This window comes from Amblyraja radiata, chromosome 7 (assembly GCF_010909765.2).
Source record: "Amblyraja radiata isolate CabotCenter1 chromosome 7, sAmbRad1.1.pri, whole genome shotgun sequence".
Lineage (NCBI taxonomy): Eukaryota > Metazoa > Chordata > Chondrichthyes > Rajiformes > Rajidae > Amblyraja > Amblyraja radiata.
In genome coordinates this window covers 64595637-64613590 of record NC_045962.1, presented here as the reverse complement: position 1 = coordinate 64613590, position 17954 = coordinate 64595637, and the positions used below count along the sequence as shown (strand labels likewise).

The 17954-nt window shown below is 38.9% G+C and overlaps 1 protein-coding gene across 1 annotated transcript in view; it reads left to right on the top strand.

Annotated features, from left to right (window-relative positions):
- The window catches only part of lrp1b (LDL receptor related protein 1B), a 1292371-nt gene that overhangs the window by 995926 nt on the left and 278491 nt on the right, over nucleotides 1-17954 (top strand). Inside the window, exons 44-49 of the mRNA XM_033023505.1 lie at nucleotides 2664-2856; nucleotides 4360-4485; nucleotides 5247-5375; nucleotides 13914-14033; nucleotides 14581-14694; nucleotides 15009-15158. Coding sequence (XP_032879396.1) covers nucleotides 2664-2856; nucleotides 4360-4485; nucleotides 5247-5375; nucleotides 13914-14033; nucleotides 14581-14694; nucleotides 15009-15158 — 832 coding nt within the window. The remainder of the gene's footprint in view (nucleotides 1-2663; nucleotides 2857-4359; nucleotides 4486-5246; nucleotides 5376-13913; nucleotides 14034-14580; nucleotides 14695-15008; nucleotides 15159-17954) is intronic.

The following is a 17954-nucleotide window of genomic DNA, read 5'->3' as shown; positions in this document are numbered from 1 at the left end:
AGATAGCCAAAAATGCTGGAGAAACTCAGCGGGTGAGGCAGCATCTATAGAGTGAAGGAAATAGGCGACGTTTCAGGTTGAGACTCGTCTTCAGACTGAGGTTGTCTACGTCAGTTTCATTTGGTTTAGTTTAGAGATACAGCATGGAAACAGGCCCGCCGAGTTGACAAATGATCCCCGCACATTACCACCATCCTACACACACTAGGGTCAATTTACAATTATACCAAACCAATTAACCTACAAACCTGTATGTCTTTGGAGTGTGGGAGGAAACAGCAGATCCCACAGAAAACCCACTTATGTCATGGGGAGAAGGTACAAACAACATGCAGACAAGCACCTATCAGGATCGAACTGGGTTTCTGATGGTGTAAGGCAGCAACTATACCACTGCACCACCACGCCACCCAGGTCTTGAGTTGCAGGGAAACTTCCTTTCATGGGATCGCTGTCTTTGTCTTCCATTTCATAGAAATCATAAAGAGTCAAGAGTGTTTTATTATCATATGTCCCAGATACAACAATTAAATACTTACTTGTAACAGCACAACAGAATATGTAAACACAGAGACATAGAAACATAGAAAATAGTACACATAGTACACCGTAAACAAAAAAAAGGGGAAAAAAAGTTACGTGTGTGTATATATATGTACACATATCCACATATGTCTATGCAGTACAATTCTTTGGTTGTGGGAATTCCAATGGTTCAGAAGGTTCAAAGATAATCAATTCCTCTACTTGACTGCTCATCCCAAGATTGTGGCCATCCTTGTTCTAGTTTCCCCCCACCATGGGAAACACCCTTACAGAATCTATCCTGTCAAGTTGTGTCAAAATTTTAAAAACCTCACTGAGATCTCCGCGTGTACTTCTAAATTACAGAGTGTAGGCTTAACTTGCTTGGTCTTTCCTTATAAATCAACTCAATTATTCCAGCAATCGACCTTTGCAACGCCAACTCTAAGGCATCAAATACTGAATATTTTATCATTATCATATACTGACTGAAAAAGGGGCATTATGAATAACTGAATGATATTCGAGATGATGAACTGAGCTACTTTCTAAGTTGTAATTGAGCCCACTGCATTATCAAGCAATTAATCTTGAAATCTAGTTCAGCAATAATTTCCTTCTGAATTAACTAAATATCACATATCATAGAGATTTGAGCACATGATCTAGATCACAATTATGTTGAAACTGGTTGCTGCCGCATTAGCATTGTTTAGTGCAAAATATACAGTAAGAGTTAGAACTGCACATAGATGTCAAGCTAAAATGTGAGACAAATGATATTACTCCGTGCCATTTCACAAAAATCCTGTCCAAAAAAAGCAGGACTTTCCTCCCTTTCTGATCTCACTGTCTCTTGTAAAGGAGGCCACATGCCTATTGTAACCATGTTGTATCTAGAAGCAATAATTTCATAGCTTGAATTGAAATAGTTTGAGTTGCAATGCTTTGCTCCAAAGAATTACAAGGTGAATACAATTAATTATTTGCAATAACAGGAATACCCATCCTTACTGCTGAATGATCTGGCTGCAGAAAATGGAATGCATTCTTTCTGTTTTTTGATCTCTGATAACATGCCCCATGTGTCGTCACTTGTTTGTGTATAAAAAGACACTTAAGCAAAAAAAGAACATTTGGCATTTTAACATTACTATTTCTCTCTATTCACTATCACCGTTGACCTTTCATCAGTAAGTTAGACTACTTTTTTCCCATTGCATTGACAGTTCATCAAGCATCAATTGCTCAGAGCATATTATATTACAGAATGACCCATATTTAATATATTTCTATATTACCCCTAATTTTAATACCTACATTATCTTATTGTATTAATGGTTATTGTAAATTAAAATTCAGAAAAGATTAAGGGTACAAAATGTGATTATTAAGGCAGATTAATCATTGATAGTAATTCATATTAATAATTGTATAGTACCTGAAGAATAATTGAACTAGATTTCATGACGTATCTTTCTCTAACCATTAGTAACTCATAGCCAACTCAAGTTCATTTTAAGGTCTTAGAATGAATGATTGATGAGAACAAATTATGAATTTTGATCATTACAAGTTGCAGATTATTACATAATAAGTTAAGCTTTAGAACATACTGCAATACAAAATTTTAAGAGATAACATTTTGAAATGGTATTATTAAAACTATCTTTGTGGTATTCATTAGTAATTTAATCATTTAGGCAGAAAATTATTAAATACCATTGTTATCAAGGTATATTAGCACTATCTTCCTATGGGATGAATTTGCCTCAGTGAGAATTGTGGCTGCACAACCTTAGCTGACGTTTTATTGGGATCTATTGAGCATTATTGTAAATTATGTCGGGTCGTTATCCATCCATGTTTCTATTAAACTGGCAATTCAGTCATGATTATGTTATACTCCATTTCCAAAAATAAGACAAATGAACTCCAGTGAATTCAAATTCTGCAGTAATATGAGGGTGAATTTCCATATAAAGTGTTCTAAGCATTCAACAGAGAAATTATTAATATTTGTTATTTAGTGATACAAAACCCATAACTGACTCCATAATAATTTTTATTATCATCTCATGTTTGGTCAAAATAAAGAAATTAATGTCATTTTCTCTCTTATGCTTGCAATGGCACAGGTAGTTCTGAAATCAGGACCAGGGACTTTCTTTGGCTTAGCTATTTACGGTGATTACATCTTCTGGACAGACTGGATGCAACGGTCTATAATGCGTTGTGATAAATACACAGGAGGAGAAATTAAAATGCTGCGTTCTGATACAGCACATCAACCTATGGGAATTATGGTTGTAGCTAACGATACCAATAATTGTAAGTGGTTTTTAGTATTATGACATTTGGATTTTGTTTTTGCTGGCTGTTTACTATTATTTTACATTGAAGAAAGCATAGACTACTACACTTAAGTATATTATTATGACACTATTTCATCATATAACATTTACCAATGAACCAGTCGTCAGAGTTCCAGATGTCGATGCCACTTTTCTAAAATATGGCTTTAAATACTACCTTTTAATATTTGGAATTAAAAATATATATTCCCATGATATGTATGGTGCTGGCAGTCCCAGCATGCATTGTGCATTTGGAGAAACTGTTGGCATGGAGATTAGGATGTTAATGGTAATGCAGAGGGCTGATACACTGTGTCTCATTTGCCCAGGTTTAATCAGTGTCCTCTGACTGAGAGTTATTTTCAACTTTGTCCTTAAGTTATACAGCAACATTTTAGAATTTGAAACTTTTCATGTAACTGTTCCATCATTTGCAACTGAGTGTAAATCTTTGTGCTAAATTAATGCAGTATATTTTTGTACATGCATTTCTCAATCTGAAAGAAATGCTGAATTACGTTTAAATCATGTCATACAACAAAGTCAAATTAAATATATTTATTCTCTTGACCCTCCCATTAATTTGAGATTTGTGAAAGACGTAATGGGATCATTAACTTCTTAAAATATATACAAAGCAATAATTTAATGCTATTTAAATACCAACCGAGCCATGACTGTTATTACTTAAAATCAAAGTTCAAAGTTAATGGTTCAGAATTTTCCACAAGGAACAGAGCAACAGCACCTCCCACTGGCTAAATAAATAATCTTCAGAATGATCCAGAGATGCGTGCGGTGGATTATTTCTCTTTTAAAACATCTTCTGATGTCAGGCAAGAGTCTGGGGACTCCTGAAATCCAGCAACCATGCCATCAATTTGGTTCAAGTCATTCATTTAAAGAAGTTACCATTTTATGCCAGGCACCCATTTTTTATTTACATTGTACTCATTATATATACAGAATAAGGATTGGAATATACAATGCTATAAAATATTTTATTTTAAGTACTTTAAGCAATGTCCATTGTATGGAATTCATAATAATGTAATCATTATAATAGTGAATTTGCCAATAAAACCTTAGCATTTCATGTGAAGACATTTTGCCCTATACTAATCCTAATTTGCATTCTGGGAAAAGATCTGAATTCAGAAGTAAGAATTTATCTAATTCTGGCAGATTTCAAAACACTTGCATATACATGTAGCAAGGTGCAAATCCAAGTTAGAATTCTTCCCATCATTTTATCAAAGCATCTGGAAACATTATGAACTCATAGTTTTATTGTTAAATGTTATTTCAACAATTGTCTAAAATATATAAAATGATTAGTGAAATCTAGAGCTTCCTTCGACTTTGCTGTGCCTTTCTTAAATAACAAGGGGAGCAGAGCATTTTTAACAGACGCTCATTTTGCTTATTAGTAAAGACTTCTTGCTGTTGTGACGGAAAATCGTTTCTTTAAAACTAGGTGAGCAGTCTTCATGCAAGATAATGAATGGAGGTTGTCATGACCTTTGCCTATTGACTGCTGATGGCCAAGTAAATTGTTCTTGCAGGGGAGAGAGAATGCTATTAGATGACAATAGATGTGTTGGTAAGTTGATTTCTGCCTACACACTTTCCATCCAAGGACAAAACTACTGAGACTAACAACACTATTTATTATTAAAGAAATAGCATGAGTAATATTATGAGTACTTCTGACATTTTTATGTATTGCTCTCTCTGCTTATTCTGCTGAAGAATCAAATGTTAATATTATCAATAGCAAAGATAAGATATGACTAATTAAGCTCTTACACTCACTGAGTACAAAGGTCAAATGCATTTGATGTTTATACTTTAATCAATAATAATAACCTGGATATTATTCAGAGCAATATCTGTGTACGGAATTTAATACATTGCGTTCTCACAAATCACCTCCCTGAGGCAGCAGGAACATACAAGCATACAAGGGGCACAGGTATGGAGGTCTGGAAATATAGTAAAAGGTTCATTGAAAGTGGCATGGCAGTTTGAGAAAGTGGTTAAATGTATATTGGATCCTGTGTTTAATAAACAGGCATTTTTTGGCCTGCTGTTGTGACCCAATTTTGGACTACTTTACAAGATTACTGTAACTACTCACTGGACCGACAGAGCAATCCAAACTAAGACACCAACAGGGTCAAGACATACAAGATAGATTGTCTGTTTCTTCTAATGCAAAGTGCAGCATTTAAGTAAATTGCGTTTGCGTTTATGTTTAGTTTATTGTCACATGTACCGAGGTAGATGAAAAGCTTTTGTTGCATGCAAACCAGATTTGCTAATAATTTGCTTTTGCATGCAAACTGTTTCTATTTTTTGCAGCCAAAAACTCATCTTGCAATATTCACACTGAATTTGAATGTGGAAATGGAGATTGCATTGGATACCACTTGGCATGTGATGGAATTATTCAATGCAAAGATAAATCAGATGAAAAGCAATCATATTGTGGTAAGAAATCTGTTAAATTGGGTTGAAGCAATGTAGAAGTGAAGTCTAAAAATTCCATCAGCAACTAAAATGAATAAGCACTAGAAGTAACATTTTTCAAAAATAACTTTCTTGCAAATTGTGCCACAGTCTCAACGTAAAGCTATCTCTCACTTACTGTCGTTTAGCTCCGTGTATTGAATTCTTTCAAATCTTTTCTGTGATGCCATTTATCTTTAAAAGCCATTTTCTTGGTGCGAGAATCTGGCAAATATTGCAGATGTGCATTCTGAAGGGTATATTTCAATATTGCGCAAACTAACAAATTGAATTTGACACAAAATATTTATTTAAGCATCTCATTACATGAAAAAAAATGTTTTTCCAGTAAATTTAATCAATAAGCAGGTATACAACACTCTGGCAGAAAACATTTCGCATTTAAAGGACCGCATCTTCATTTCCATATTTCAACAAGGCAATATTTTAATTCACTGGTTGCATTTATAGAGCACTCTTCCCAAGCCTTTCTAATCTCCTAACAGACAATAAAGTGCTAATTGAAAAATAATCTCAAGTTTAATACATGAACAGGCAGAAATTGAACACAGGAAGAATGTATAAACAATAATAACATTTGTTAGGTAATCTGTTTTTGTGATGTTGGTGAAAAGATAAATATTGGTTGGGGAGCAGAGGAGAACCTTTTCACTTTGCCTAACGTAGTGCCCTGAAGTCTATGGCATTCTGCTGAGAGGGTGGACAGGACCCTAATTCAGCATCATAGCTGAAGAATGGCTATGGATGCAACATTCCACAATAACACACCTAAGTTTCATTTTTTTCTGGTCAGAGGCCTCATGGTAAATGGTTACACCCCACTTTACAGCTTACCCCAGTGGTATGAACATTGACTTCTCTAACTTCAAGTAACCCTTGCTTTCCCTCTCTCTCCATCCCCTCCCCTTCCCAATTCTCCGTCTGTCTTACTGTCTCTGACTACATTTTATTTCTGTTTGCTTTGTTGTTACCTTCTCCCAACTAACAATGATCTATTCTACATGTCCCTTGAGCTCCATTCCCCTTGTCACGTTTTCACACTTTACACTTCCTTATCTATACACTTCCTTATCTATGCACCTCGCATTCCCCTGACATCAGTCAGAAGATGGGTCACGACCCGTAATGTCACCCATTCCTTCGCTCCAAAAATGCTGCCTGTCCCACTGATTTACTCCTGCACTTTTGGTGTCTACCTTCAAGGAAATATAAATGTTGTCAAACTGCAGAAAATGTTGTTATTTATTCTGCATTGACTTTACAGCTTGGCTAAAGATATCTAACATTCCCAGGAGGTTCTGCAATAGCAGACAAGGGGGCTTATCATATAAACTAATAATTAGATCAGTATTGGATTTTCAAACCTTAGGGATCACCACATAATCCTGAAAATCACAACTGTTGCATTACAAAAAATCTTAAGCAGATGTACCCCACCGTATTCCAGTCAGATGCTTCCTGTTGTGCATAATTACCTTGGACCAAGTTCATTCTCCATCTATATAACCATATAACCATATAACAATTACAGCATGGAAACAGGCCATCTCGGCCCTACAAGTCCGTGCTGAACAATTACTTTCCCTTAGTCCCACCTGCCTGCACTCATACCATAACCCTCCATTCCCTTCTCATCCATATGCCTATCCAATTTATTTTTAAATGATACCAACGAACCTGCCTCCACCACTTCCACTGGAAGCTCATTCCACACCGCTACCACTCCCTGAGTAAAGAAGTTCCCCCTCATGTTACCCCTAACTTCTGTCCCTTAATTCTGAAGTCATGTCCTCTTGTTTGAATCTTCCCTATTCTCAAAGGGAAAAGCTTCATCAACTCTGTCTATCCCTCTCATCATTTTAAAGACCTCTATCAAGTCCCCCCTTAACCTTCTGCGCTCCAGAGAATAAAGACCTAACTTATTCAACCTTTCTCTGTAACTTAGTTATTGAAACCCAGGCAACATTCTAGTAAATCTCCTCTGTACTCTCTCTATTTTGTTGACATCCTTCCTATAATTGGGCGACCAAAATTGTACACCATACTCCAGATTTGGTCTCACCAATGCCTTGTACAATTTTAACATTACATCCCAGCTTCTATACTCAATGCTCTGATTTATAAAGGCTAGCATACCAAAAGCTTTCTTTACCACCCTGTCTATATGAGATTACACCTTCAAGGAACTATGCACGGTTATTCCCAGATCCCTCTGTTCAACTGCATTCTTCAATTCACTACCATTTACCATGTACGTCCTATTTTGATTTGTCCTGCCAAGGTGTAGCACCTCACATTTATCAGCATTAAACTCCATCTGCCATCTTTCAGCCCATTCTTCCAAATGGCCTAAATCACTCTGAAGACTTTGGAAATCCTCTTCATTATCCACAACACCCCCTATCTTGGTATCATCTGCATACTTACTAATCCAATTTACCACACCTTCATCCAGATCATTGATGTACATGACAAACAACAAAGGACCCAACACAGATCCCTGAGGCACCCCACTAGTCACCTGCCTCCAACCCGACAAACAGCCATCCACCATTACCCTCTGGCGTCTCCCATTCAGCCACTGTTGAATCCATCTTGCTACTCCTGCATTTATACCCAACAGTTGAACCTTCTTAACCAACCTTCCATGAGGAACCTTGTCAAAGGCCTTACTAAAGTCCATATAGACAACATCCACTGCTTTACCCTCGTCAATTTCCCTAGTAACCTCTTCAAAAAATTCAAGAAGATTAGTCAAACATGACCTTCCAGGCACAAATCCATGTTGACTGTTCCTAATCAGACCCTGTTTATCCAGATGCTTATATATATTATCTCTAAGTATCTTTTCCATTAATTTGCCCACCACTGAAATCAAACTAACAGGTCTATAATTGCTAGGTTTACTCTTAGAACCCTTTTTAAACAATGGAATAACATGCGCAGTACGCCAATCCTCGGGGACTATTCCCGTTTCTAATGACATTTGAAATATTTCTGTCATAGCCCCGGCTATTTCTACACTAACTTCCCTCAATGTCCTAGGGAATATCCTGCCAGGACCTGGAGACTTATCCACTTTTATATTTTTCAAAAGTGTCAGTACTTCTTTTACTTTGAAACTCATAGTATCCATAGCTACTCTACTAGTTTCCCTTACCTCACATAATTCAATATCCTTCTCCTTGGCAACTATTGGTCACATATTATATATTATTGCATCCATACAATGATTTGATATTAGGGTTTACTGTCAGAAGTACATCACATGGAATACTCTTAGATTAGATGCATGTAATACAGATAACCAATTTATAATTATTCAATTCGAGACCATTCTCTATTAAGGTTATTGTCTATGTATACACAGCACAGATGGTGGACATATTATGGAGATTTATTTAATTATTTATGCAACGTCTCTTTAATTTGCCAATATTTGTCAGATCAGCCTGCAGATAACCGTAATTGTTGAATTGATAAAATCTATTAATTTTATCTTCAGTGTTGTACCTTTCCACCGAAACAGCAATTTGATATCACCTTGAATCTACAGGACTCACTTACTTGTTCCCCTCTCCAGGAGTGTCCTTGAGGATTATTTTCTGCCACAGTAATAACTTTGGTAGAAGTTCTGTTGAAACACAATAAGCACAAATAAAGAGAGTTTTCAGCAAGGTCATGGCAACAAGGCAGATTGTTTCTGGAATACAAATGCATTATTTACTTTCAGAAAGTTGAGTTTAAAAAGTTCACATTGTCAGTATCTTACAAAGGCAAAACGAACACGAGCTTGGTTCCATCATATAGCAGAAACTGTTGCATTTGCATAATATATTATCCAGGCCACACTTGGAATACTGTGTTCAGTTTTGGAAGGATGTCATTAAGATGGTAAGAATGCAGAGAAGATTGACAAAGGGTGGTGGGTGTATGGAACAAACTGCCAGAGGAGGTAGTTGAGGCAGGGACTATCCCAACATTTAAGAAGCATTTAGACAGGCATTTGGATAGAACAGGTTTGGAGGGACATGGACCAAATGCTGGCAGGTGGGACCAGTGTAGCTGCAACATGTTGGTCAGTGTAGGCAAGTTGGGCCGAAGGGCCTGTTTCCACATTGTATCACTCTATGAGTCTATGATGTTGCCAGGATTCAAGGGCAAGAGTGATAGGGAACTGTTTTGCAGACTAGGACTTTATTTCTTGGAGGACAGGAGATTGAGAGGCAAGCTTATGGAATTGTTTAAAATCATGAGTGTCATACACAGAATGCATAGAATTGTTTACCCAGGATTGGGAAACTAAGAACTAGAGGACATAGGCATGTGAGAGAATAAATATTTAATAGGAACCCAAGGAGCACGTTTTTCCACACAGTGATTCATATATGGAATGAGCTGCCAGATGACTTTGTCGGGGCAGGTGCAATAACAACATTTACATGGATAAGGAAGTTTAAGAAGGATATAGCATATTGGGCGGCTTGAATGAGTTGAACCGAAGGGTCTGTTTCCATGCTGTATGATTCCTTCACTCTTTATATCACCATTTGCTGCGATCTTACTCTGTATTTATTTCAATGTTGATATTAAACAAAAGATGATGCATCCAAAGGAATTTATTGGCTGCACGATCCTGGAGATGTATAGGATGAAATTATATGACTGTGCCTTTTATTTGCTTATAGTTTCTTAACCCTTCTGCCATTAAAAGTTTATCACCTTGTTAAAACAGCCTATAAACTGAATGAAACAGGGCTCAGAATATGCAGTTAGGAATAATAGCATGGAAAGCTGAGAAGTTGTAGCTGTGACTCTTCCACAAAGTGTTTAGTTACAATCCTCCCCAGTGTAATTTGTAAAAATCATTGAAGGGATGAGATCTTAAGATATCTGATAAATTATTCTCAATATGAAAAAAAACCTGAAACTGTTATGCTCTGTTGAAATTGCTGTGACCTGAATTTTAATAGCAAACTAACCCATATTTTTCTGTGAAGCAACCTCTCTTACGTGAAAAAGATAATTTATAGATTGTCATCTAATGGGATAACAACTAAAAAAAAAGATCAATTATTAAATAATTAGTGAGTTATTTCATGTTTTATCTAAACCTATATGTTTGATTGTTTAATTTGCAATTGGTTAGACTTTGTTTTTTCTTGTTTGCCTTGTGTGAAAATGCAGTGTGATTTATTGCCCAGCCTGTTTAAGGCATCCTTAAGGTTGATTTAAGGTATTCTTATTGTCCGCTGCAGGCGTGGAAACAAAGGTTAAAATAGATGTATAGCATAATGTGGAAACTGCATTATGACAAAGGTTAGGATAGCTGTACAGCACAACAACATTTAGGCAATGTTTTGGGATGGGTATTCCTTGACACACACTACAAGGTTCTTGATATTGAAAATTAAATAAAGGATTAAATAGCATGTAGGCTTACTTGTATTCGTGTTATTGCATTTTGTATATTAATGTTTTGAGAACGTATTGTTATTGATGATAAGGAATTAGGAAGTGCGCACAATTTCAAGGGTCAAAATCTGTATAAAAAGTTGAACGTTCTGATTAGAATTTCAGAGTAGTACAGTGACTGACCTTGTGCACAAGTAAATAAAGAGTCTGGAAAATTAATGGAAGTATTCAGAATCCAGTTGATCGGTGACAAAATAGGCATTCCTTAGACCTCAAGGCAGTGAGCAAGGTGAAATCTATGCCACCAAGATCATTAAATCATTGTAGGCAGCTTCCATCAAAACTGTTAACATGGGTTGTGGCTTTACCACCAATGCACTTTGTTGAACTACAAATGTATGCTCAGATTATGTTACAATAACTGTTAAAGAAACCCCCTCAACAATTAGCTCAATTAATCTTCGGAATAGCAAAGCTACACACACCAGAAATATTCCCAGTCTGTGGTGAATGGTTAATCATGGTCAGAGAGCAATAAGTGTTAGTATTTTTATAGTAACAGTAATGTATGTAGCATTTTCAAACTATGGAACAACAGGCTATGCATACAGCTCAAGTTCATGTTCAAGTTCACATTTATTGCCACGTGCACCAATTAAGGTACAGTAGAATTTGATTTACCATGCAGCCACATAATCAAAAAGAGCACAATACACAATAGAATGCACCATGAATATCCACCACAGTGGAATCAACATTCTTCACTGTGGTGGAAGGCAATAACGTTCAGTCAGTCCTCCACTTTTGTTCATCCGTGGTCGGGGCCATGAACCCTCCATAGTCGCCACTACTGATGGCCCGATGTGTAGGCCCTCTCGTCGGGATGCTCGAAACTCCGATGTCGAGACGGACTGACACTCCGCGGCTTGGAGGTCCCGAATTGGCCACTTACTACCGGAGACCACGGCTTCACGATGTTATAGGCCACTGGCTCTTCTCCGGCGATCCCCTTCATGATGTTATAGGTCGGGGCTCTTCCCCAGCGATCCCCGGCGAGGGATCCCAGACTCCGCGATGGGAAGTCCACGCCGCATCTGCAGCTAGAAGCTCTGCAGATCGCGGCTTCAGGATGTTGTAGTCCACAGGCCAGCGATCGGAGCACTTCTTCTGGCGATCCCCGGCAAGGGATCGCCCGGCTCCACGATGGAAAGTCCGCGCTGTGCCTGCTGCTGAAGCTCAGGGCCCAACTCCGGGAGAGGCCGCACCAATCCAAGATGTTAGGCCGCGAGGGAGGGTGAAAATACGACTAGGAGAAAAGTTGCACTCCACCGAGGTGAGTAATTAAAACAAAGTTTCCCCCCTATTCCCCGCCCCCACCCCCCCACACTAAAATCCACTTTGAGACATACTAAAAACAAAGTCGAAAGGACGAACAGCTGCTGGCGAGGCTGCTGGCTCGCGGCGCCACCCAAAGCTGTGTTGTCCTTTGCAAATACTTTATTCCCCATCAAGATGGGAAGCAAGTTGTCATGTACCAGAATTCAATAAAGAACTGCAAAGTCTTTGAGTGGGATAGAAAGGTGAAGGTTGAAATTAATTAAAATGCACATCTTTATTTTAAGTCGCATTATGGCTGGGAAATTGAGGTGCAATATATTTTGCTTCTCTCATACATATGCTGATCAAACATTGTTTTGAACTCTGATTCCATCTTTGAAATGAAAGACACTGCCAGTCATTTATAAAAAACTAACTGGAGAAAGTGCTAGTTCACCAGTAGATATCAAGTATAAGTAATGAGAATGTTTATCAAAGACGGTGATTTATCAAATTGGATTTGGAGCAGTAACACTTGCCCGAAATAAAAGATTAAAAAGGCTATAAATTATTCAGAGAATGGGCATGTCCCACTTTGTTGATAGCACTCTCTTGCTCTGTGTAATGGAGGTTTCCGGACAGGCAGTGACAGGATAGAGGTAGAGAAACATCTGTAATCATGCTATCAGGTGCTGTCCTGAACGGCTGCCTGTCCTGCAGCTGTCCGTTTTTTTCCCTTCATTTTTATTATTTTTAGTTTGTTAAGTGTACAGTCAGGGGGTCTAAATCTTTTTATGTGTGGGGGGGAAGGGGTAAACTGTTTTTCTAAGTCCCTACCTGGTCGGAGGGGTTGCCTTCCTCCGAGCAGCGTCTTCGACCTGTCCTCGCGGCCTACCAGCGGGTCCTGGATCGACGTTTCCCTGAGGGGACCTGGCCAGAACATCGGCTTTGGTGGCGGCGCAGAACATCGGCGTTGGCGGCGGCGCAGAACATCGGCTTTGGCGGCGGCGCAGCGCTGGAGCGCTGTCGTGGAGCGGGCGATGCCTTTCCTGGGTCGCCGCGCTGGGACTCCAGTATGCTTGGTACCGCCGAGGAAAACATCGTGGAGCCGCGGTTCTGCGGAGCGGCCAACTGCGACGTTGAACTTACATCTCGCCGAGATCACCAGTGTGCGGAGCTCCGTCTGGCGTGGTCTGTTGGCTTGGAAGCCGCAGGCTCCGGTGGGAAGGCGGCCGTTCCTGGCACCCCAAGCTGCTGGGGGTTCTCCCGACGCCGGAGTACCATCACCCGGCGAGAATATCGGACGCCGTGGCGGCGACTGTGGAGGCCTCAATAGGCCCGACTTTGGGTGGACAAGAGGATGGGGACTGGACTTTGTGCCTTCCCCCACAGTGGGAATCACTGTGGGGGGATGTTTTTATGTTTTGGTGTTGAATTTCTTCATGAATACTGTGTGGTATTTTTATTAGTGTGCTGCAAGGACATCAGAATTTCCCCTGAATAAGGGGATTAATAAAGTCTATCAATCAATCAATCAATCAATCAACTTGATCAAATTATAGCATTGACCTTGCCAGGTGAAACAATTGTTATGGGATTCATGAGGTTAATGGAGTACTTCATTTAAACTATCATTAAACCTTGTGTTATTGATTATTAGATGCTTAAAATACATATTTTTATTTGCCTGACCCCTCATCTCTCAGGGTGATGAATTTATCAGCTTGCTGTTAACTTTTGTTTTTTTTCCTGATTTCTTGGCATCAGCAAACAGGAGTTGTAGAAAAGGCTTTAAGCATTGCTACAATGGACGCTGTGTGTCCAATGCAAAGTGGTGTGACGGAGTGGATGATTGTGCTGACAACTCAGATGAAGTTACCTGCAATAGTAAGTATTAGGTTGGTGACGTGAGAAGTATTCACGTTGATTTATTCCTGCATTGACTTGGTCAACAGCCAAGTGAGCAAAATAGCATAAATTCATTGTTGAGATTTTAGGAATTCATTTCCAGATGGATAACTACCTGAGTTCTGAGAAACATTATTTATTTACCAATAAATGCAAATTATTATATAATATAATCCATGTTTGTTTTTCATGGATTATATTTAATATTTTGTTTCCTATACAGTATTAGCTAATTGGATTTGTGATTTCATGCTTCCTTTTAATTGTCCTCTTTACTTCCTTTTAACGTGATAAACATGTACTGTATTAATTTGAATGGATCCTCATTATAACTTAGCATTCCCGATAAATTATTTAATTTGAATCAAATGTAATTGATTGAACAGGGTTTGCTGCTGTGTCCCGGAGTCCCTATATTTTACTTAGAGTTTAAGGAATAGGAATTCAAGACAATTAACAGCTTAAATGAATAAATTAAGCCGAGAGCAAAATTGTGTCTCACCCTGGGATTTGCTTTGTCTTACAGATTCTACGTGCAGTGCAGCTGAATTTCGGTGCAGGGATGGGACTTGCATTGTCAAAACAGCACAGTGCAACCAGTTGATAGATTGTGCAGATGCTTCTGATGAAATGGATTGCAGTAAGTTGGCAAGTTTTGACAGCAGTTCAATGTGTTGTTGTTGGCATTTCACAAGAAGTGGATGCAGACTTGTTGGCCATTAAAGATTCCCCAAGGCATTGGTTGCTGAAGCACAGTTCTGCTGCCAAGTCACATATTCAAACCATGTAGATTTTTCATGGATTACAATAAAAGCACAGCGTATCTATAACAATGTTGATGCAAGTTTCCAAGCATTTAATAATTTGCGTTTAATGGTAAAGTAATAATGTAATGATGAGCTCATTAGCAAGGTACAAACATTATCTTAATGATTTCTATCAATACTGTTTCAGGTAACACGGACTGCACTGGATTCTATAAAGTTGGAGTTAAGGAAACAAATTACATAAAATGTAACAGCACGTCCCTCTGCATCCTTTCATCCTGGATTTGTGATGGTTCCAATGACTGTGGTGACTACACAGATGAATTAAATTGTCAAGGTAAATAATATGCTTTGTAGCCCTAACAGCAAATATTTGTGAGGACATAAGTTCAGCAATGTGAAGAGTACTGGCCTCCCCAGCATACAAGGATGCCTGACAGGTCTTTAGTTTAGGTTATTATTGTCACATGTACCAAGCTACTGTGAAAACATGTTGTTGCATGCTGTCCAGTCAAAGAAAAGATAATACATATTTACAATCAATCATCCACAATGTTCAGATAAAGGGTATAGAAACATAGAAACATAGAAATTAGGTGCAGGAGTAGGCCATTCGGCCCTTCGAGCCTGCACCGCCATTCAATATGATCATGGCTGATCATCCAACTCAGTATCCCGTACCTGCCTTCTCTCCATACCCTCTGATCCCCTTAGCCACAAGGGCCACATCTAACTCCCTCTTAAATATAGCCAATGAACTGGCCTAGACTACCCTCTGTGGCAGGGAGTTCCAGAGATTCACCACTCTCTGTGTGAAAAAAGTTCTTCTCATCTCGGTTTTAAAGGATTTCCCCCTTATCCTTAAGCTGTGACCCCTTGTCCTGGACTTCCCCAACATCGGGAGCAATCTTCCTGCATCTAGCCTGTCCAACCCCTTAAGAAGTATGTATGACATTTTGTACATGATAAAGTCTGATTAAAGATAGTTTAATGGTCTCCAATGCGGTAAATGGGAGGTTAGGACTGCACTCGAGCTGCACTCGAGCTGGTGAGAACACAGTTCAGTGGCCTAATAACAACTGGGAAGAATATGTCCCTGACTCTGGAGGTATGCGTTTTCAAACTTCTGTACCTGTGTCCTGATGGGAGAGGGAAGAAGAGAGAGTGGCTGGGATGAGACTGGTCCTTGATTCTGCTGGCCTTGCTGAGTCAGCATGAAGTGTAAATGGAGTTAATGGAAGGGAGGTTGGTTTGAATGATGGTCTGGGACACACCAACTACTCAGCAATTTCGAGCAGTCTTCGATAGAGCTGTTCCCAAACCATGCTGCGATGCGTCCTGATAAAATGCTTTTACAGCACATCTGTAGAAGTTGGTGAGAGTTGCTGAGGCCATGCTGAACTTCCTAAGAGTTTTACGGAAGTAGATGCGTAGGTGTGCTTTCTTGGCCATAGCTTCAATGTGACCGGTCTAGTAAAAATTGCCGGTGAAATTTATCTTCCAAGATCTTGAACCTTTTGACCATCACTGCTTTGGCACAATAACGTATACCAGGGTGTGTGTACTGCTGCACTTGCTGAAGTCTCCTTTGTCTTGCTGACATTGATGGAGAGATTGTTGTCTTTACACAAGCTTATGAGGTTCTCAATCTCTTTCCACATTCATTATTATTAGATATTTGAAAAGTTAGTGATGGTGGATGTCAAGACCATGATGGTATTCATTAAGGCACACGATCTTGCTTTTCTTTGACACCAAGATGATAGTGGTCTTCTTGAAGATGGAGGGCACCTCCTACGGAGTAGGGAGAGATTAAAGTTGTCCGTGAACACTCCTGCTAGTTTGTCTATGCAGTTCCTAAGGATGTAGTCAGGGACTCCATTTGGGCCAATTGTTTTCCATGGGTTCGGCTTCAGGAAAAGGCACACTTGATTCTGATGGGACAGATGTCATTGGCCTGTTGGTATTCTGCTAAAAGAGAGCATAAAATGCATTCAGTTCATCAGAGAAGGTTGCACTATCACCAGCAATGCTGCCTGAATTAGCTTTGCAGCCAGTTACAGTATTCAGGCTTTGCCACAGTGACAGTGACAGTGACAAGTGTCCAAGTGTCCAAGTGATTATACTGGGACTCAGGTTTGTCCCAGTATTGTGCCTTGGCATTTCTGATTGCCTTGTGAAGATCGTAGCAAGGTTTCTTGTATCTCTCAAGATTGTTTGACTTGTATGCCGTGGTCTTGGCCTGCACCTGGGAATGGATCTCACAGTTCACCACACATGGTTTTCAGTCAGGGAAACAACAGCACATTTGTGTGGTTTATTTACCATTATCTTTTAATACAGTTAAACAGCAATGATAAATATTGATGTATTTTATTTTACCTGGGGTTCATTTGCACATTCATGCCTTAAGCAATAAACCAACAGAGCAAAAAGCCCAGCATGAACATACCACCTTTTTTTGTGTTTTTTTTTGTTTCCTGTTGTTTCTATGTCATTAGAAATCTGTGAAAGTTAAACAGAATTTCAACAAAACCAAGCTTGGTGAAAATTCTGCCTAGCATTAACTAATTCTAAACATATTCCCACACTTACCAGATCAAAAACAAAAAGGCAAAGATGTAAGGTGAAAGGAAGGAATTTTAAAGAAGTTCTGAGAACATTTGTCCACACAGAGAGTGGTTAATATCTGAACCTTGCTGCCAGAGGAGGTGGCGGAGTCTGATATAATAACTATATTAAATATACATTTAAATGGACAGTTAGGTATGCAAGGCATTGTAAGACATGGACCTAATGCAGGGAAATTTGATTATTGCAGCAAGGCAAATGGTCAGCATGCACATGATGTGCCAAAAGACCCATTAGTGCACAACTATCTGACTCTGTACTTGGTATCATCAATCTAAAAATAGTTTCATCAGTGAAACTAATCTCTTACACATGTTGTAATTTTAAATGTAAAGAAATATTTTTTTTTGGTGAGCTGAAATGTGCAGACCAAGGGTTGGAGGTGATTGCACCCACAATGGAAGGTGGAGACATGCAAGCAATATGCTCCTCCCGATGACCATAGAGACCCAAGGAACAGACAAAATGTGTGGGAAGGAACTGCAGATGATGGTTTAAACCA